This window comes from Apostichopus japonicus, chromosome 4 (genome assembly GCF_037975245.1).
Source record: "Apostichopus japonicus isolate 1M-3 chromosome 4, ASM3797524v1, whole genome shotgun sequence".
In the NCBI taxonomy this organism is placed as follows: domain Eukaryota; kingdom Metazoa; phylum Echinodermata; class Holothuroidea; order Aspidochirotida; family Stichopodidae; genus Apostichopus; species Apostichopus japonicus.
The window spans coordinates 15,253,881-15,269,424 of NC_092564.1; the positions used below are offsets into that span (position 1 = coordinate 15,253,881).

Consider the following 15,544-nt stretch of genomic DNA (forward strand, 5'->3'; position numbering starts at 1 on the left):
GGTAGGTAATAAGGGGTACCCAACTATGAAGTTGACATTATTTGGTCATAGTCATAGAGATTCCTGCCTAATATAAAAACTTGATGTTTCTCTGTGTTTCTTACCCTCTTTCACTTATTACCCTATGACTTCTTGTTTTTGTGTTAATATTCTTCTAGTGTTACAACACCATTGTAATTCAGCTTACAGTTGATCCCACACATATATATATCTATGATGGTATTTTCTTCTCTTTTAACAGTAGAGCCACAGCAAGGACCGACGGCATCTAGCGCGGATCCACCTCCTGAAGAGGATAAAGACAAAGAAGAGGTTAAGGAAGATGCTGCTCCCATCGAGGAAGAAAAGATGGAAGATACCCCTGTGGAAGAGAAAATTGAGAAGACGCCAGAAGAAGAAAAGCCATCGGATCCTCCAGGTATGGATGGGTGAATATCATGAAAGGGAAATGAGCGAGATACTCGTTTCATGTTTAGAATCAAGAAACAAAACAAAATATTTGTCAAGGAAAGATTGTCTGCTTTATTGATATAGATCTTTCAAATTCATTTAAGCCTATGCAATGTATTTTTCTCCTTGAAATGTTTGCCAGATTAAACCATTTATGGTTTGTAACATACTTGCTTAGTGTGTCATGTGTTAATGTATCTCTGCACATGCTCTGGGCATTGAGCGAAAGGTCAAAACCACAGATGATGATGTCACCTGGCCCTCTTTTAAAGTCTTCAAATTTTCATAATTCTGTACTGAATCTTTATTATATTTCATTATTGTTTATCATATATTCCCATTGTATTTCCCTTATTCCCTTCGGGTCCCAGGGCTTTATCCCCCTGTCCTTCCCCACCCCCCCCCTGCCCTCTCGTCAGGCCTGTATGTGCTATCTAACATATAAGGTGTGATTGATGGTCATTTGATCTGAACGGTACCCGTCATCACGTCTGGCCCTCCGGTCTTATGTTTTGAGGTGATACATTCATGACACTCGATCACATAGTAGTGGGAAGCTGTAGAAGTGTGTGTGGATTTTTAGTAAGAGGTAAATGAAGGCTTGGCTCCAAAACTCTCTCATTAAGCTTCATATGAATGAGATAATAATAACAATTATAATATACAGTTCTTATAAAGAGATGCAACAGATAGTCATCTGCCTTCAAAGTTAACATTTGTGTTTCCCTAAGTTATATGGCAATGTGTACCCTAAGCAGGAATTTATCCTGTTTGGGGATTGTTATTCTACCAAAACGTGAAAGTATCTGTGTGTTTCACCTTCCACTTACATACAAACTTCTGTTTTACTATGTGTACAGTGACTGATGAAACAGATAAACCAGAAGAAGCTCTTGAAGAGAAGAAGGAGGAGCATGGCGAGGAAAAAGCGAAGGAAGAAGTTGAGGGAGCAGTAGAGGAACCTACTCCTCCTCCTCCTCCCCCTGTAGAACAAGAAGAACCTGCAGAAGTCAAAGGTATGACAACCTAATAAACCTGAAAGAAAGCTGTATTATAATTGTAGGGATAACTCATTATGGGATAACTCATTATGGGATAACTCATTATGGGATAACTCATGATGGGATAACTCATTATGGGAAGTAGAGTTAAGTTTGTTACAAGAAAAGACTTAATGAAAACATTAAATATCAAAATTGAAAACAGAAAAATATTTTCCTACATGGCAAACGTTCAAAAAACATGTTAATTGAATTTTTTTCAGGGTATCCTTTGTAAACTTACCATCCGGTCATTCTTTCGTATCTTTGGCTCTCCTTCCTTCTTCGTGTACTTCTTATGTATTTATTTCATTTTTTCTTGATGGAGGGAGAATGACGCCATTGATCAAGTTTTTTTGGTCTGTTCCCATTTCTTCATAGGTCCTGCAAGATATACTTGATTGTTCAACTGATTCTCCCACAATTTTGATCAATTACATTTTGTACTAACATGTAGTATTAGATCAGCTTTTGTAAAATTGTGTGAAATATCAGTGAGCTATAGGATGCCAGTGTGCATTTTGTTTTCCTGTGAGAGTACTTCATTGTCACTAATCATTGAACTAACTGTGTTTTGCTATTATACCAATTATTATTATCATATTTTACCTCTCAATTGTACTCTCCCACTCCTCACCCACTTAACCCCTCCCTCCGCCGAGGAGCCACACCTTCACTCTTCCCTCCTCTCCAGGGACTCTTTTAATTTAAAATTTAGCACAACAGTGGCTTTAACAGACCGCAAGTTATTTTTGGGTTTGTCCTAATTGTTATCGACTGTCAACATTTGGAAACTGGTTTATCATGCTCAGGTTATGCAGAATGCCCCAGGCAACTGCAAACGATACGGAAATGTGGATCAAATTAAACAAGGTGACCAAGATACATGTATATCAGTCTCCACCATGAAGTAAAATCTCATCAGTGAACTCGGTGGTTCTCATGCGTTCTTCTGTAGTTCTTTGTGTGCAAACTGTCTCTCCTCACATTCGCTATTTTCTAGTTCCCCACACAGATCCAGAGGAACCTAAGAAGGAAGAGCCTGCACCTGTCCCTGTACCTCCTGAAGCAGAGAAGAGTGAGGAGCAGACGGTGGGGGTTGGCGATAGTGGTGAACAGATGGATACTTCATGAATAGTGGAAAAACAAGAAAGCCATCATCGCTCCTTGCCTTTATTAACCTTTTCCCCAACCAGTGGTACCAAAATTGGAGTAACCTTGATGTTATATCTGCATCCACTAACTCTAATTGTAGGGAAGCACACCCTCCCCCACCCTCCCCCCTCATCAAAACGCATTTTCTTCCTGGTTAAATACATGCTCTTAAATTATGTTATTTCCCCGACCCAAACAAGCTCCCTCAACCTCATCTGACACCCATCAAACATCACACATTATTGTGCTGTATAATGTTGGTCAGTCAGACAGTTGTACATTGAATAGAATAAGTTTAGCTAGAGGGTTGCTCAAGCCGATATTGCTAGATCTTTACATATTTGTTAAACCGCTCAAACTTTTCCTCGCTGTGATGTGGGTAATCCATGTAACCCCCGAATAGTGAGATACATGTTACCTTTAAACAGTCCACAATGAGTAACTTTATCATAAATTTTTTGGTCAATAAGTCATATCTTTTGACCTCCGTAAATAAATCTTGCCGGTTAAGAAGGTCAGTCGATGTAATGATTTCAGTAACGAGGAAAGCAGCAAGACATTGTACCAGAAAGAAACAGGGAATCTCTTGGGGTATCAAACAATTTTTTGGCCCCTGAGTTTAAAGAACAGCTGTTTGTATTTCTTCAATGTTTAAGTTATTTAACCTTTGGATGTGTCTTCTTCCATCAGTTCACTTTGAGTAAACGTTTACATTATTCTATACTGATGCTATAAGGTATCCCTTTCGTGGTGCAGTCAGATGATAATTAGCATAAAACCCCCTTGACAAACAAATAAGACCTAGCCAGATTGTTATATGCAAATGAGACTAGCCTTAGGTATATCTGCTCGGAATTGTTTGCAGGTCTCAACCTTGTTTTGGAATTGCAAAACTTTCTCCTAAGTGTGCGGCACTTTTTAATGTAGCCAAGTTAACAATTCTTTCATTGTGCTCATGTATTTACATGGCAGGAAACCTTTGCATTGAGACCACCAGCGACTACTTGCATGAAAGTGTAATTGTGAAACATTGCATATGAGGTATCAGAGGAAGAGAGAATAACTGGGCTGTGCTGCAATTATTACCTAAAATATCTATGTTTATTTTAAACACCTCCCTTGCTCTGTTGTTAAATATCTATCTCTCTCTCTCTAGCATGTTGCATCCCTGATATTCTCAAATGAGCGTAGAAGTCTCATGCATTCACAGATTTTCATTAAAGTAACATCTTTGGAATAGCTGACTAACAATTCTTTTTTACCAGAGATTAAATCCTTTATGAGTTTGGAATCCCTGTAAATAATTCCATTCCAGGCATGCTCACAGGGCCGCGCATAGTAATGAAAAATTTAAAATGTTCCGTAGGCCAAATTTCATTTCCTCCCGAGACTTAAAATCTTCCATTTCTTTAGCGGTATGCCAGTCATCACAAGCCACAGATATCCCCTTTCATCCCTGTTGTACTCATCCCATTTCAGCCCGGGGGAATACCCTGCTGGGGTTTCTCCTGCATATTTATCGCAACTTCATCAAAAATTTATAATAATTTCAGAAAGCCTCGTTGGAAAGAAGCAAGATTAGTATGTTCCTGCACTAATCTTTTGTTTAAAAATACATGAGAAATTTCTAAATATCTTTGGAGAAAGAAACTTTTTGATTGATGACAACAAAAAAAGTTGTTTGGCAGGGATTTTGCAGCTATGTTTGAATTAGATGACATAAACATTCTCTTGATGTAGTAAACTGAGAAATGAATTCATTCCCCACAAACTACTACAAGAATGGATATTAACTGTGAATATATTTGCCCACTTGGCACACAAAGAGTCTTCAGTCTTCAAGAACCGTTAAGATGGGTTCACTCTCTTTCCAAGAAATTTGTAGTCTGTCTCAAAATTTGCTATTAATCATCTTGTTCCATCTGATGTAAATGTTGGCCATTCTTAGGGGGGTGGGGTGGAGGGAGCAGATGGGGGTAGTGGTAGAATACCATCCCCATGCCCCATCACTACACTGCAAAGAATGTATCACATTAAAGAATATGTAGCATTCTCAAGTTAGTCTTGAGAAGAAGTTTTTGGTTTGGTTTGATTTTTTTTGGGGGGGGTGGGGGGAGAATTATGAAATTCTAATTCTGCTTAAGGTCTAATGTGATGCTCATTTATATCATCACTAATTGTTTTTTTTTTATCATGTTAATAACCTTGAAGCAAATTTTGCTTTAGAATATTTTCAAGTAACTTGACAAGGACCAATAATAATATTATACAGGGACAGCGTTTTAACAGAGTTTCAATGGTCACTTGAGGTCAAATCCTAGAACTAGTAACCAAGAATTCACATTCAGTGGATTATTAGCTGCTTCTACACTTAAAATGTGGCTTTTCATTAAAGTTCCAGAGATGTTAAAATGTAAAAAAAATCTTTTCCTTTTAATGGTTGTAATGCTCTCATGATTTGAAAGGTGTCAGCAAAAGTTTTGTGTTAGGTCAAAGGTCAATATGTTTGGAACCAAATGATTTTGTTGTATAGGATGCTCAATGTGTGTGCTTCCTATGATGAGTGCAAATGCTACATGGACTTTTGTAACAACTGCCTACTGGCTTCATTACCTTAGCACCACAGTAAGGCAAATATGTATTTGTATATCCGAAGGGGGAAAAAAATACATTTTCATGATATATAGAATGCATTTCTGTTGCATATGTCTTTCACAGTAAGAACATTTCCTATGGATATATGCTGTCAAAGATGTGAATACTTGGGTTGTTTTGGCTCATACTTTTATGAATTTCAGTAAGATATTCTACTTGAAAGTTGGTATTCGGTTTCCCTTGGCATGACAAGTAAACCCTGGGAGGTTCGTCACTCTAGTTCGAATAAGTCTATACATCCAAAACCCAAAATCGACCAACCCACTTATTTCAGACTGAAACTGTCCACGACATGACATTATGAATTCATTGGCCACCATTCTTGCAACATTATCCTGGCTTCTACATTTACCAGCAAGAGTGAATGAATCATTATTGAGTTCTCAGTAGGAACGCAGGTCGGAGTGAGTTTTACCAAATAGATTCTGCTCTATTTATAGTTAGTAGACAGGGCATATCAAAATCAAGCAGGGAGGAGAATATTGAATTTTTCATGAGTTTTTTGTCCATTGGAGCAACGACTGGTAGCACGTTGAAGAAATGAACTGTGATTCTGTGAATCTCAAATTGTGGTATTTGTAACATTTTGTATATTACTTCTTAGAAGTGTTTTTTTTTTTTTTTTGGGGGGGGGGGGTTGTTTATTAGTGTCTATAGTTTTTGCTATAATTTTTGGATCAAAAAGGTGAGGGGAGCAAGTACGGTTTTATTGTCTTCAAATGGTTAAGTAACTTCAGAAGGAAGGTGCTATGGAACCCTATGATTATTAACTGAGGTACCATTGTTATATCGAAGGTAATTTTGTAGACAGGATTGAGATGTAAATACAATGTCAGATAAAAATGCACCCAAGATTGTTTACTTCTTCTATTTTGTTCTGACTTGTGTTTTAGGGAAATGATTAGGAGTAAACTTCTTGCCTTAAAAAAAAGAAATTATAAATGACATATCCAAGTCAATTCATTGATGAGATATGTCATCTTTAACTTCACATATCGTTATATAAAATATGCCAGGGCTCGAACTAACCGACCCCAAATCGCTGTGGTGTCATGATGTGTCAATCACAACTCAAAGATCATTTAAAACTTGCCCTAAAGAAGTTGTCTTGCTATTTTAGATCCGTGTTTCCAGGACTGCATTACGCCATCTTATAATTTCAACTGTGTAGGGCCTGGTCCCCCCCCCCCCCTAACCCGCCATGATCAATGTGTTACTTTGCATGGCCCTGTTGCTTCCCTCCACCATCCAGGCATCCTATCCATATTGTATGTTTCCCGCGTTATTTCTTAAACCGAATGAGATCTCAAGGGTTTAGTCATTTTGTAAAACCACTGGTGGTGCGCACAAAATGAGGAGTGCTCACCCCTCTCCTCCTCCCCTTCCATCGCCAGTCGGGTGGGGGGGGGGGTAGGGGGAGATGATTCAGCCGGGGAAAGAATTAGGTCAATACTTAAAAATATACATATATTTTTTAATTCCTTCCCCTCCTTTGAAACCTTTGCACGCCACTGTCTAGAACATTGTGTTTGTATTTCCGTTATGCATTTATTTGAAGTTTGTCTCTGGTGGACAATTCCTTCAAGACAACATTTAATTGCACTTTCTATATGGTCTCCGTGCATTAATTTCATCTGTTTTCATGACACATTCTAGCTTACACCAAATCTGAAACGACTTAGGATAAGATGTATCACCTTCTTTTTAATCTCTTAAAATGTGTATCAAATTTGCATTCAGCTCTGAGTAATTCTATGTGAGTATAAATTTCCCAATTATATATTTATGAAAGAGGAGTATAGATGGGAAGGATGTCTTTCTAATAAACATGTTTGCTTGGACATAACTCATCCCAGGTAGATAAGAGAAATGTTACAATTTCATAAATGAAAATTAATGGTGTAATTTTACTATCACCATAGAAACACAACGCAAGATTTCAGTTCGTCACGCGCGCAGTGCCAGAGGGAATCATGTCTTTAATCTATTAATATATTTCATCAGACTCTTGACGTATTTTATAGAACTTAGACCATTACATTTAGAGCGGTAGCCAGATTTTTCAATGTCAAATTTTGTTGTTTACCTATGAATTTCCTGTTTCGTTTCATCAAGTATCTTTGCTGCCATGCTGTCTCTCTGATTTCTTGCCGAAGGCAAGGAAATGGAATCTACGCGAAGGTGATTGTGTAACTGTTTGTGTGCATGTAAAGTCGTGGATTGAGTAAATACGATAGCTAACACACAGCTAACAGGAATTTCATACTTGTACAGTCTAGTACAGTCACATACCGGTTCTTTATAGGAACTAAATAATGACACAATATAGATATGCTAAAATGGCCCATATATAGCTTCATTAAAGGCATTGAATACTCGCGCACAAAGAAACGTCTCATGCCGGTAATCTGACCTAGTTTCGAATGAGGTGTAACAGAAGTGTTAGACACCACCATCGATCCCAGAAAATACACGCACAAATTGCTACCATCGGTAATTAGACACTAGTACACAGTCAATACATGCAGCTACGGTCAATACCCACAACACAGTGTACATAGCTGCGATGGACATCTCAGCAGGTCTAGATAAAAGATAACAAGGTATCACGTTTCATAACTGTCTGCATTTTGTAGCAACATGGAAAAAAAACTTCACTTGCAAGCAACGACAAAATTAACTTTTTCAGCCTGATGGCGGCACGCGGTTTGGGCGTATGGAAAGCCATTTTAACATTTAATCGGGAATTTCAGATATCTTAAATTGTTTCTTATTTTAGATATCTAAAATTCTATTTCAGATATCTAAAATTAAATTCGAGATATCTTAAATTTAATTCGAGATATCTGAAATTATATTTCAGATATCTGAAATTGAATTCGAGATATCTAAAATAGATTTCGAGATATCTGAAATTCTAATTCAGATATCTGAAATTGAATTTGAGATATCTGAAATTGAATTCGAGATATCCGAAATTGAATTCGAGATATCTGAAATTCTATTTCAGATATCTGAAATTGAATTCGAGATATCTGAAATTGAATTCGAGATATCTGAAATTGAATTCAAGATATCTGCAAATCTAATTCGAGATATCTGAAATTGAATTCGAGATATCTGCAATTGAATTCCAGATATCTGTAATGTAAATGCAGAAATTCCCGATTAAATGTTAAAATGGCACGTATGGAAAGCCATTTTAACATTTAATCAGGTATTTTCAGATATCTGTAATTGAATTCGAGATATCTGAAATTCTATTTCAGATATCTGAAATTGAATTCGAGATATCTGAAATTCTATTTCAGATATCTGAAATTGAATTCAAGATATCCGAAATTGAATTCGAGATATCTGAAATTGAATTCGAGATATCTGAAATTGAATTCGAGATATCTAAAATTCTATTTCAGATATCTGAAATTGAATTCGAGATATCTGAAATTGAATTCGAGATATCTGAAACTGAATTCGAGATATCTGAAAATGAATTCGAGATATCTCGAATTCAATTTCTGATATCTGAAATTCCCTTGTATTTCGAGATATCTGAAATTGATTTTAAGATATCTGCAATTATTTGTAGATATCTTGAATAAATTGGAGATATCTGTAATTTAATTTGAGATATCTGAAATTATTTCGAGATATCTGAAATTCCTTATTAAATGTTAAAACGGCTTTCCATATGGGCGAGTCTTCAATGCCTTAAATCCATGCTTCGTTCTGGTTTCACTTAATGGTCCATTTTAATTTGCTTTATTATATAGTGCTCTTCATCAAAGTCCATCGTGTGCGCTGATCGAGAAGGGGTCGAGGGACCACCACGATTGTCAGTCGGGGTGAAATCTATCAGACAGGGATTCGTCAAAATTCAAAAGTATTTATTGGCACAAACTTGCGTTAAGACCTAATTACATAATTTATAGTCAACATAGGCTATGCCTCAGAATTAACTGTCATTTGACGTCTAACAATATAATTTTTCCTCTATACGGGAGCACCCCGAAAGATCAGCCCTCGGACACTGGGAAATGCTTTCAACGAACCCACAACCACACAACTCATGCGTAAACACTCCTGATCTCTTCAAGGTTCATGCACCTAATGAAATAAGTTAGGGCAATTTGGAATGTCACCTACACCTTCCACACGCCTCCCCACCCCCCCCCCCCCCCTCAGCCCACATTTACTATCCTGTGCACATCACCGGGTATGTACTAGCTGTATATATACTATGCAAAGAGAAATCCTACAAGCTTCAAGTACCATGTAAGGCATTCGTATTGTTTCAGTGAAGTGTCAGACGAATTGCTCACATTCACGTTGACACGTGGTTGTATAAATAGGCCTAACGTTTCAATGTACCAGTATTGACACTTGACACAATTTCGTTCTTCGAAAGCGGTTCTCCAAACATGCGAAACTGTTACAACGTCGAGTAATCCAAACTTTAAAGGCGTCACTGTGTTGTATATTACAGCTCTTGCAGACGCAAGCCTCGCCTATCTATGAGCAGGGAGTTGCCATTTAGGTGGCAACTCCCTGCTATGAGGCTCTGGAAATAGACTGAGTGACGAGTTTGTTCGGCGGAATCCGGTTATTCAGTTTACGACCTTCCCACGCTGAGAATTTGCCTATGTTCTTAATGTCATCATTCCTCCCCCTATACAGACCCGCTTACAAAAGGAGGGGTCACTGTGAGAAGGGACGAATTCAATCTATATTTTTAGTAAATGTACAATTGGTGGGGCCAAATTCGCCACCACAATCTACGCAAAGTTTGCATGCAAAGTTTGCATTGCAGTCGAGCAATGGTGGGCGTTATAATTCAAATTTCATAAAGTATGCAGCCATACAGGCCCATTGCAAAATGTAAACATGACGGTATATTTACAATATATTCGTTCCCGCAATTCACCATTGGCTCAAGTTCGTTTGTTGGTACCGAAAATATTACACTCACCCCCGCCCGTCCACCAAAAGTGACAGCGAGATGCCTTTCGTCGTATTGAGGCATGTTTGTATCTACTCGATTCTGTGCTTCTTTATACTCCGTATAATGGCGCACTGTGGTCTGGTGTTGCATGGCGGGAGCAGGGTAGGTCCAAACAACAATGTAAGAACCTCAAATAGGCACGAATCCCCACTTCCCACATCCCCACCATGACTACAAAAGAAAAGTATAATCTGTAACCGAAGAAATATAAACTTCTGTCACAGGATGATTTGCTAGTTTCAATCTTGTTAGCTAGCCTGGACCTCAAAGCATATTTAATTATACGTTGCATAATAGTACAAAGAGTACAACCTTATCCCTTATATCGACCGCTCAATCAGCCATACATTTCAACCATACATTTCCATGGCATTCAGTGGTTTCTAATTTTCGTTTCTAGCTAAACAAGCTGAACGATTATTTCAAGTATCGTTTGTAAGACAGAGTAAAAGTTTCGAAATAGAAAACCTCAAAATGAGCCACAGCTCTTGTTTCCTTTCCGTATTAATTCACGCTCATTTTCCGGTCAATTAGCGTTGTTGTATGTGGTTATGATTATTTCGGAGGAGTGTTCTTATTGTTTGGTCCTGTTTCTCGTCATCCTGTGTATTTTTTCTTTTATTTCTTTAAGTCTGGTTCATTATTAATTCGACGCTGTCGTTAATCCCGCATAGAAGCACAATGCATCCATATGTTCTAGTCAACAAAAATAGCAATCTCATAGGTCGATGGTTTTACGAGATTGCGGTAGGTGGAGAAGAATAAAATGAAAAACCTGCAAATTAAAGCCAGTCAGGCTGATATTAGAAGCTTGGGTTGGTGTTACTAATGACTCCTTTTTCGAGTTCAACGGCACTTTGAACGAACAATCACAGCGGGACTGCAGGCTCAGGTGCAGGGAAATCGTATACCCTCAGCCAGGCCATTTTGTGTCCACGGAAAAATCGACTCCAAAGAATCATGTGAAAATCGCCGAAAATGAAACAGACGGGGATAACTTGTAATTTGAAATATAATGGCGTCCCACCCTGCAAAACTTCAACCAGAGCCGTAGACAGAGACCCGATACTCCCTTAAGCTTATAATGTGTCCCTGAATGAAACGCATGCTTCCTAAACAGTAAAATGTCGTTTTCGTAAGAAAACCGGTATACTGATACAGCCACATGACATACCAGGGAATTATTCATCCAGTATATCGCATCGCAAAATAGTCACATTGTTATTCAAGTTGTCGTCCAAAGATGTATGTGTAAAGTCAAGGGCGTAGGAACCGGGGGGCTGGGGGGCGCCAGCCCCCCCCCAGTGAAAAATGTGGAGGGGCGGAAGTATCATTCCGCCCCCCGCTTCGCAAGTCAGAAAACCCCTTTTTCAATGCCAAATGAGAAAAAATCTCATTTGGAGCACCAAATTGCATCTAAGGCCAGGTGAAAATACAAAATTAAGTTTACAAAATGGAGTGGGTGTTGAAGTGTGCTATATTGCACCAAATTGCATCTGAGGCCACCTGGAAATGCAAAAAAAATCCAAAGGGGAGGGGGTCACCCCCTCCCCTTAGACCCCTCCCCCAGGCCGGCCATCAGTCTTCAGCCCCCCCCCCTTTCAAAAGTACCTTCTTACGCCACTGTGTAAAGTACCACATAAAGACGTTTCAGAAGCAGCTTGTCATTTTTATAAAACAACCCAGAACAAAAACATTTTAGAAAAGACCATGGTATGTAGTCCATGGTTGTATTCCATAGTCCATGGTCATGGTTATATACCATATTCCATGGTTGTATACCATAGTCCATGGTGGCATACCATATTCCATGGTTGTATACCATAGTCCATGGTGGCATACCATATTCCATGGTTATACCATATTCCATGGTTGTCTACCCTAGTGCACTGTATATGGTATCATATGTAGTTCATAGTGTTATAGTTAATTGGTGTAAACCATAGGCTACCGTTACAAATATGTTCTTTTTACAAATCGAATTCGTGTCAGAAAAATATGGAATTTAATATATAAATTCAAAGGTTTCCCAAATGAAACAGTAGGTTACTTGAAATTTGTGCAGCCAGTACATAGCATTATCATCGTTCTGAAGATTAAATTGTGAATAACAGTGGCGTAGGAAGGTACTTTTGAGTGGGGGGGGGCTGAAGACTGATGGCCGGCCTGGGGGAGGGGTCTAAGGGGAGGGGGTGTCCCCCTCCCCTTTGGATTTTTTTTGCATTTCCAGGTGGCCTCAGATGCAATTTGGTGCAATATAGCACACTTCAACACCCACTCCATTTTGTAAATAATTTTGCATTTTCACCTGGCCTTAGATGCAATTTGGTGCTCCAAATGAGATTTTTTTCTGATTTGGAAATGAAAAAGGGGTTTTCTGACTTGCTGAGCGGGGGGGGGGGGGCGGAATGATACTTCCGCCCCCCCCCCATATTTTTCACTGGGGGGGGGGGCTAGCGCCCCCCAGCCCCCGGTTCCTACGCCCTTGGAATAATACATAAACCTCTTAAAGTTTGTTTGCGAGGTCTCCAATTGTTGGTGAATAGCTTGTGGTCGGTACTGCAAGCTTTTCTTTAACCAACGCGAAAAACATGACAACAGTCGTGTTGTGTTTCTTCTTAATGTAAAATATCCTTATTAGATTATCAGGGCTTGCGTTACGCGATCAACGGGGTTCTTGGTGCGTTCATATTCACAACATGGTTTCATTCTTGTGACTAACAGTTTTTTACTGACGAAAGTATATGTCAACGTTAGAAATGATATATCATATGTAGTTATTTTGTATCGATTGGGATATATAAAGGTCATATGCAATGTATACTTTTTTTTTATACCGGAGAAATTCGATAGTGGCCATCGAACGACAATATATTTATAGCTGGATACCAAAGATTATATCATTTTGACATTTACATACTCTCATGATCTACCTCACACTGAATTTATTTATAAAGCATTGCAGATTCCTGAATATTATACACGGAGAAACTTCAGAGATTAACAATACTGCCTCCACATTTTTGTTCATATCGTTATATATATATCGATCACGTGTGAAATGTAAATTGATAAACCTTGAAAAGTTTACTTTACCATACTTGAAAATTACCGAAAACAAGGGTACGTTGTTAACTCATGCAGCTAAGCGAGTTTGGCATTGAAGTTATAATCGAAAAAAAGAAGAAGAAGAAGAAGAAAAGCTCTTTTAGCCCGATAGCATCATCTCCCGGCTTTTACTCGGGTGACACACCATCCAGGTAATCGATAGATTGACTGTCATATATGTCCTAGCAATACTATTACTATACACGATGGCATGTATTTGTCAGTTGAACCACATGTGTAATAAACATACAAGTTGAAAACCACCACACGGGAAGAGAGAACCCCTAACGAGATCAGAAATTAGTTCATCAAATGGGGGAATGATTACAGATTAGCTTCGCGATGGTTTGTCTTTCTATCGATTTATTTGAATGACTAATGCTACGAAACCCAAACAAAGGCAAACATCAATCAAAATGAATATTCCTACCAGACTCTCTGCAGCATCATGCAGTAGACAGGAGTCATGCTAACACAAACTTGATTTAGAAGGCGTCGACCTTGGGGTTGTATTTTAGATCTGTAATTACTGTCAGCGTGAGTTCTACGATCTACCTAAGTGGGGGGGGGGGGGGGGTGAGTTACCTATCTCTTGTAAATAACAGAATTATTTACAGTTTAAAAATCAATCATTTAGTCTACCAGGTTTAAGTCAGGTTTCCTGCTCGTATAATCAATTTCTCGTATCGTCGATTCACCTGTTACTCATCGTCTTTTCTTTTCATATTTGTGGAATCGTAACACCCCATCACAGATCATCTAAATCAAGTGGACCCATACTGTTGTTATGTTAAATGACGGATTTATATTTATATATTGCTCACAACTTGTATGCTGAAATATCCGAGCCAGTTGTCAAAATATTACATATTTATTCATTTAACCTTTTTCGATACTCATTTAAAAAATGCTTGTCAGGCATACCAATGAAGAAAGCCCTCAATGTAGACTCAACCGGGTCAGTATGAGGAAAATGTCGAGAGGATGGGGTGGGTCTAGAGTGGGGTGCACCGTGCTTTGCTGTCATTGTATACATTACTTACTGATAACCTTTAGGATCAGTAATCTAGGTAGTGTGTCATATCCATGCGTCTTGCTGTTGTGATGTAACACAACAATCAAGGACTGAACGACCCACTTTGTTATCACTTACACTACCAATGGTAACCTTCGATCATAAGTAACAGTTTCGAGCTGGTACACTAGTAATCATCAGAGTCGGAGGGACCTACGTACAGACTCCTTGTATTCGTCACATCTTTCTACCACTCCCCCCACCCACCCCCCACCCCGCCCTCTCTCATCCCTCGTGAGCTAAAAATCACAGCATATGATAATATATGCCTTCACTTGACTTCAACCATCATGAAATTACTCCCTGCCCCTCCGCGCTGGAGACCACTATATAAACGAAACTAAGTAACAATCCTGTTGATATATAGGACTACCATAAAAGTATATAATACATTGTGTATATTCATGTCCGTGGTCAAATCATTATAGGAAGGAATGGAGAGGGGCGCAAACTTTGGCCGAGGTCCGTCCTGGGGAGGGGTCTAAGGGAAGGGGTCTCCCTGAATTTCAAATGTTGTCAGTGGATACGATTTTGTGTGCGTGTGTTTTAAAATATACACCATTTGGAAGGAAGTAGTTTTTTATTTTGAGGGTGGAGGCCTGCACCCCTATCCCCAGTGGTTATAGTTTAGAGCAAATTAACGGTTTCAAACATTTGCAAATAAATTATATATGTAGGTACACACAGAAATATTATGTCTATTTATTATATTGACCGAAATTGAGTCTTTTTTTGTTTGTTAACGATGATCAAGCTCCGTATAGGACGCACGGAACTTTGACTAAAAGTTCAAACACTGAACTAAAGTTAACTTGTTAAGTGAAATCTCATTTTATTCTTAGTAGCCTATGGTCAATGATGAAAACCTGAGAAGCAGATCATACATTGATTGAAAAACAACTAGTTTTTCGAGTATTTTATATAGCATGGTTATTTTCCTTTTGCCAACTTTTTACCCGTCCCCGAGTCTCAGAAAATTTTTGTGGGGGAAGGGGAACTTTGCCCACTGAAAACCCTTCCTCACTGCGCTGAAGCAAATCATGTTTTCATTGCCGACTT

At 38.6% G+C, this 15,544-nt stretch overlaps 1 protein-coding gene across 3 annotated transcripts in view; it reads left to right on the forward strand.

Moving 5' to 3' along the window:
* LOC139966566 (SWI/SNF complex subunit SMARCC2-like) overlaps positions 1 to 6,147 on the forward strand; it is a 28,771-nt gene extending 22,624 nt beyond the window's left edge. For 2 of the 3 annotated variants that reach the window (XM_071969731.1, XM_071969733.1), the window contains exons 24-26: positions 242 to 418; positions 1,311 to 1,466; positions 2,494 to 6,147. In XM_071969731.1, the coding sequence (XP_071825832.1) occupies positions 242 to 418; positions 1,311 to 1,466; positions 2,494 to 2,624 (464 nt within the window). In that variant the 3' untranslated portion in view covers positions 2,625 to 6,147. The remainder of the gene's footprint in view (positions 1 to 241; positions 419 to 1,310; positions 1,467 to 2,493) is intronic. The other variant, XM_071969732.1, reaches the window with a different exon arrangement.
* Positions 6,148 to 15,544: the final 9,397 nt, after the last annotated feature.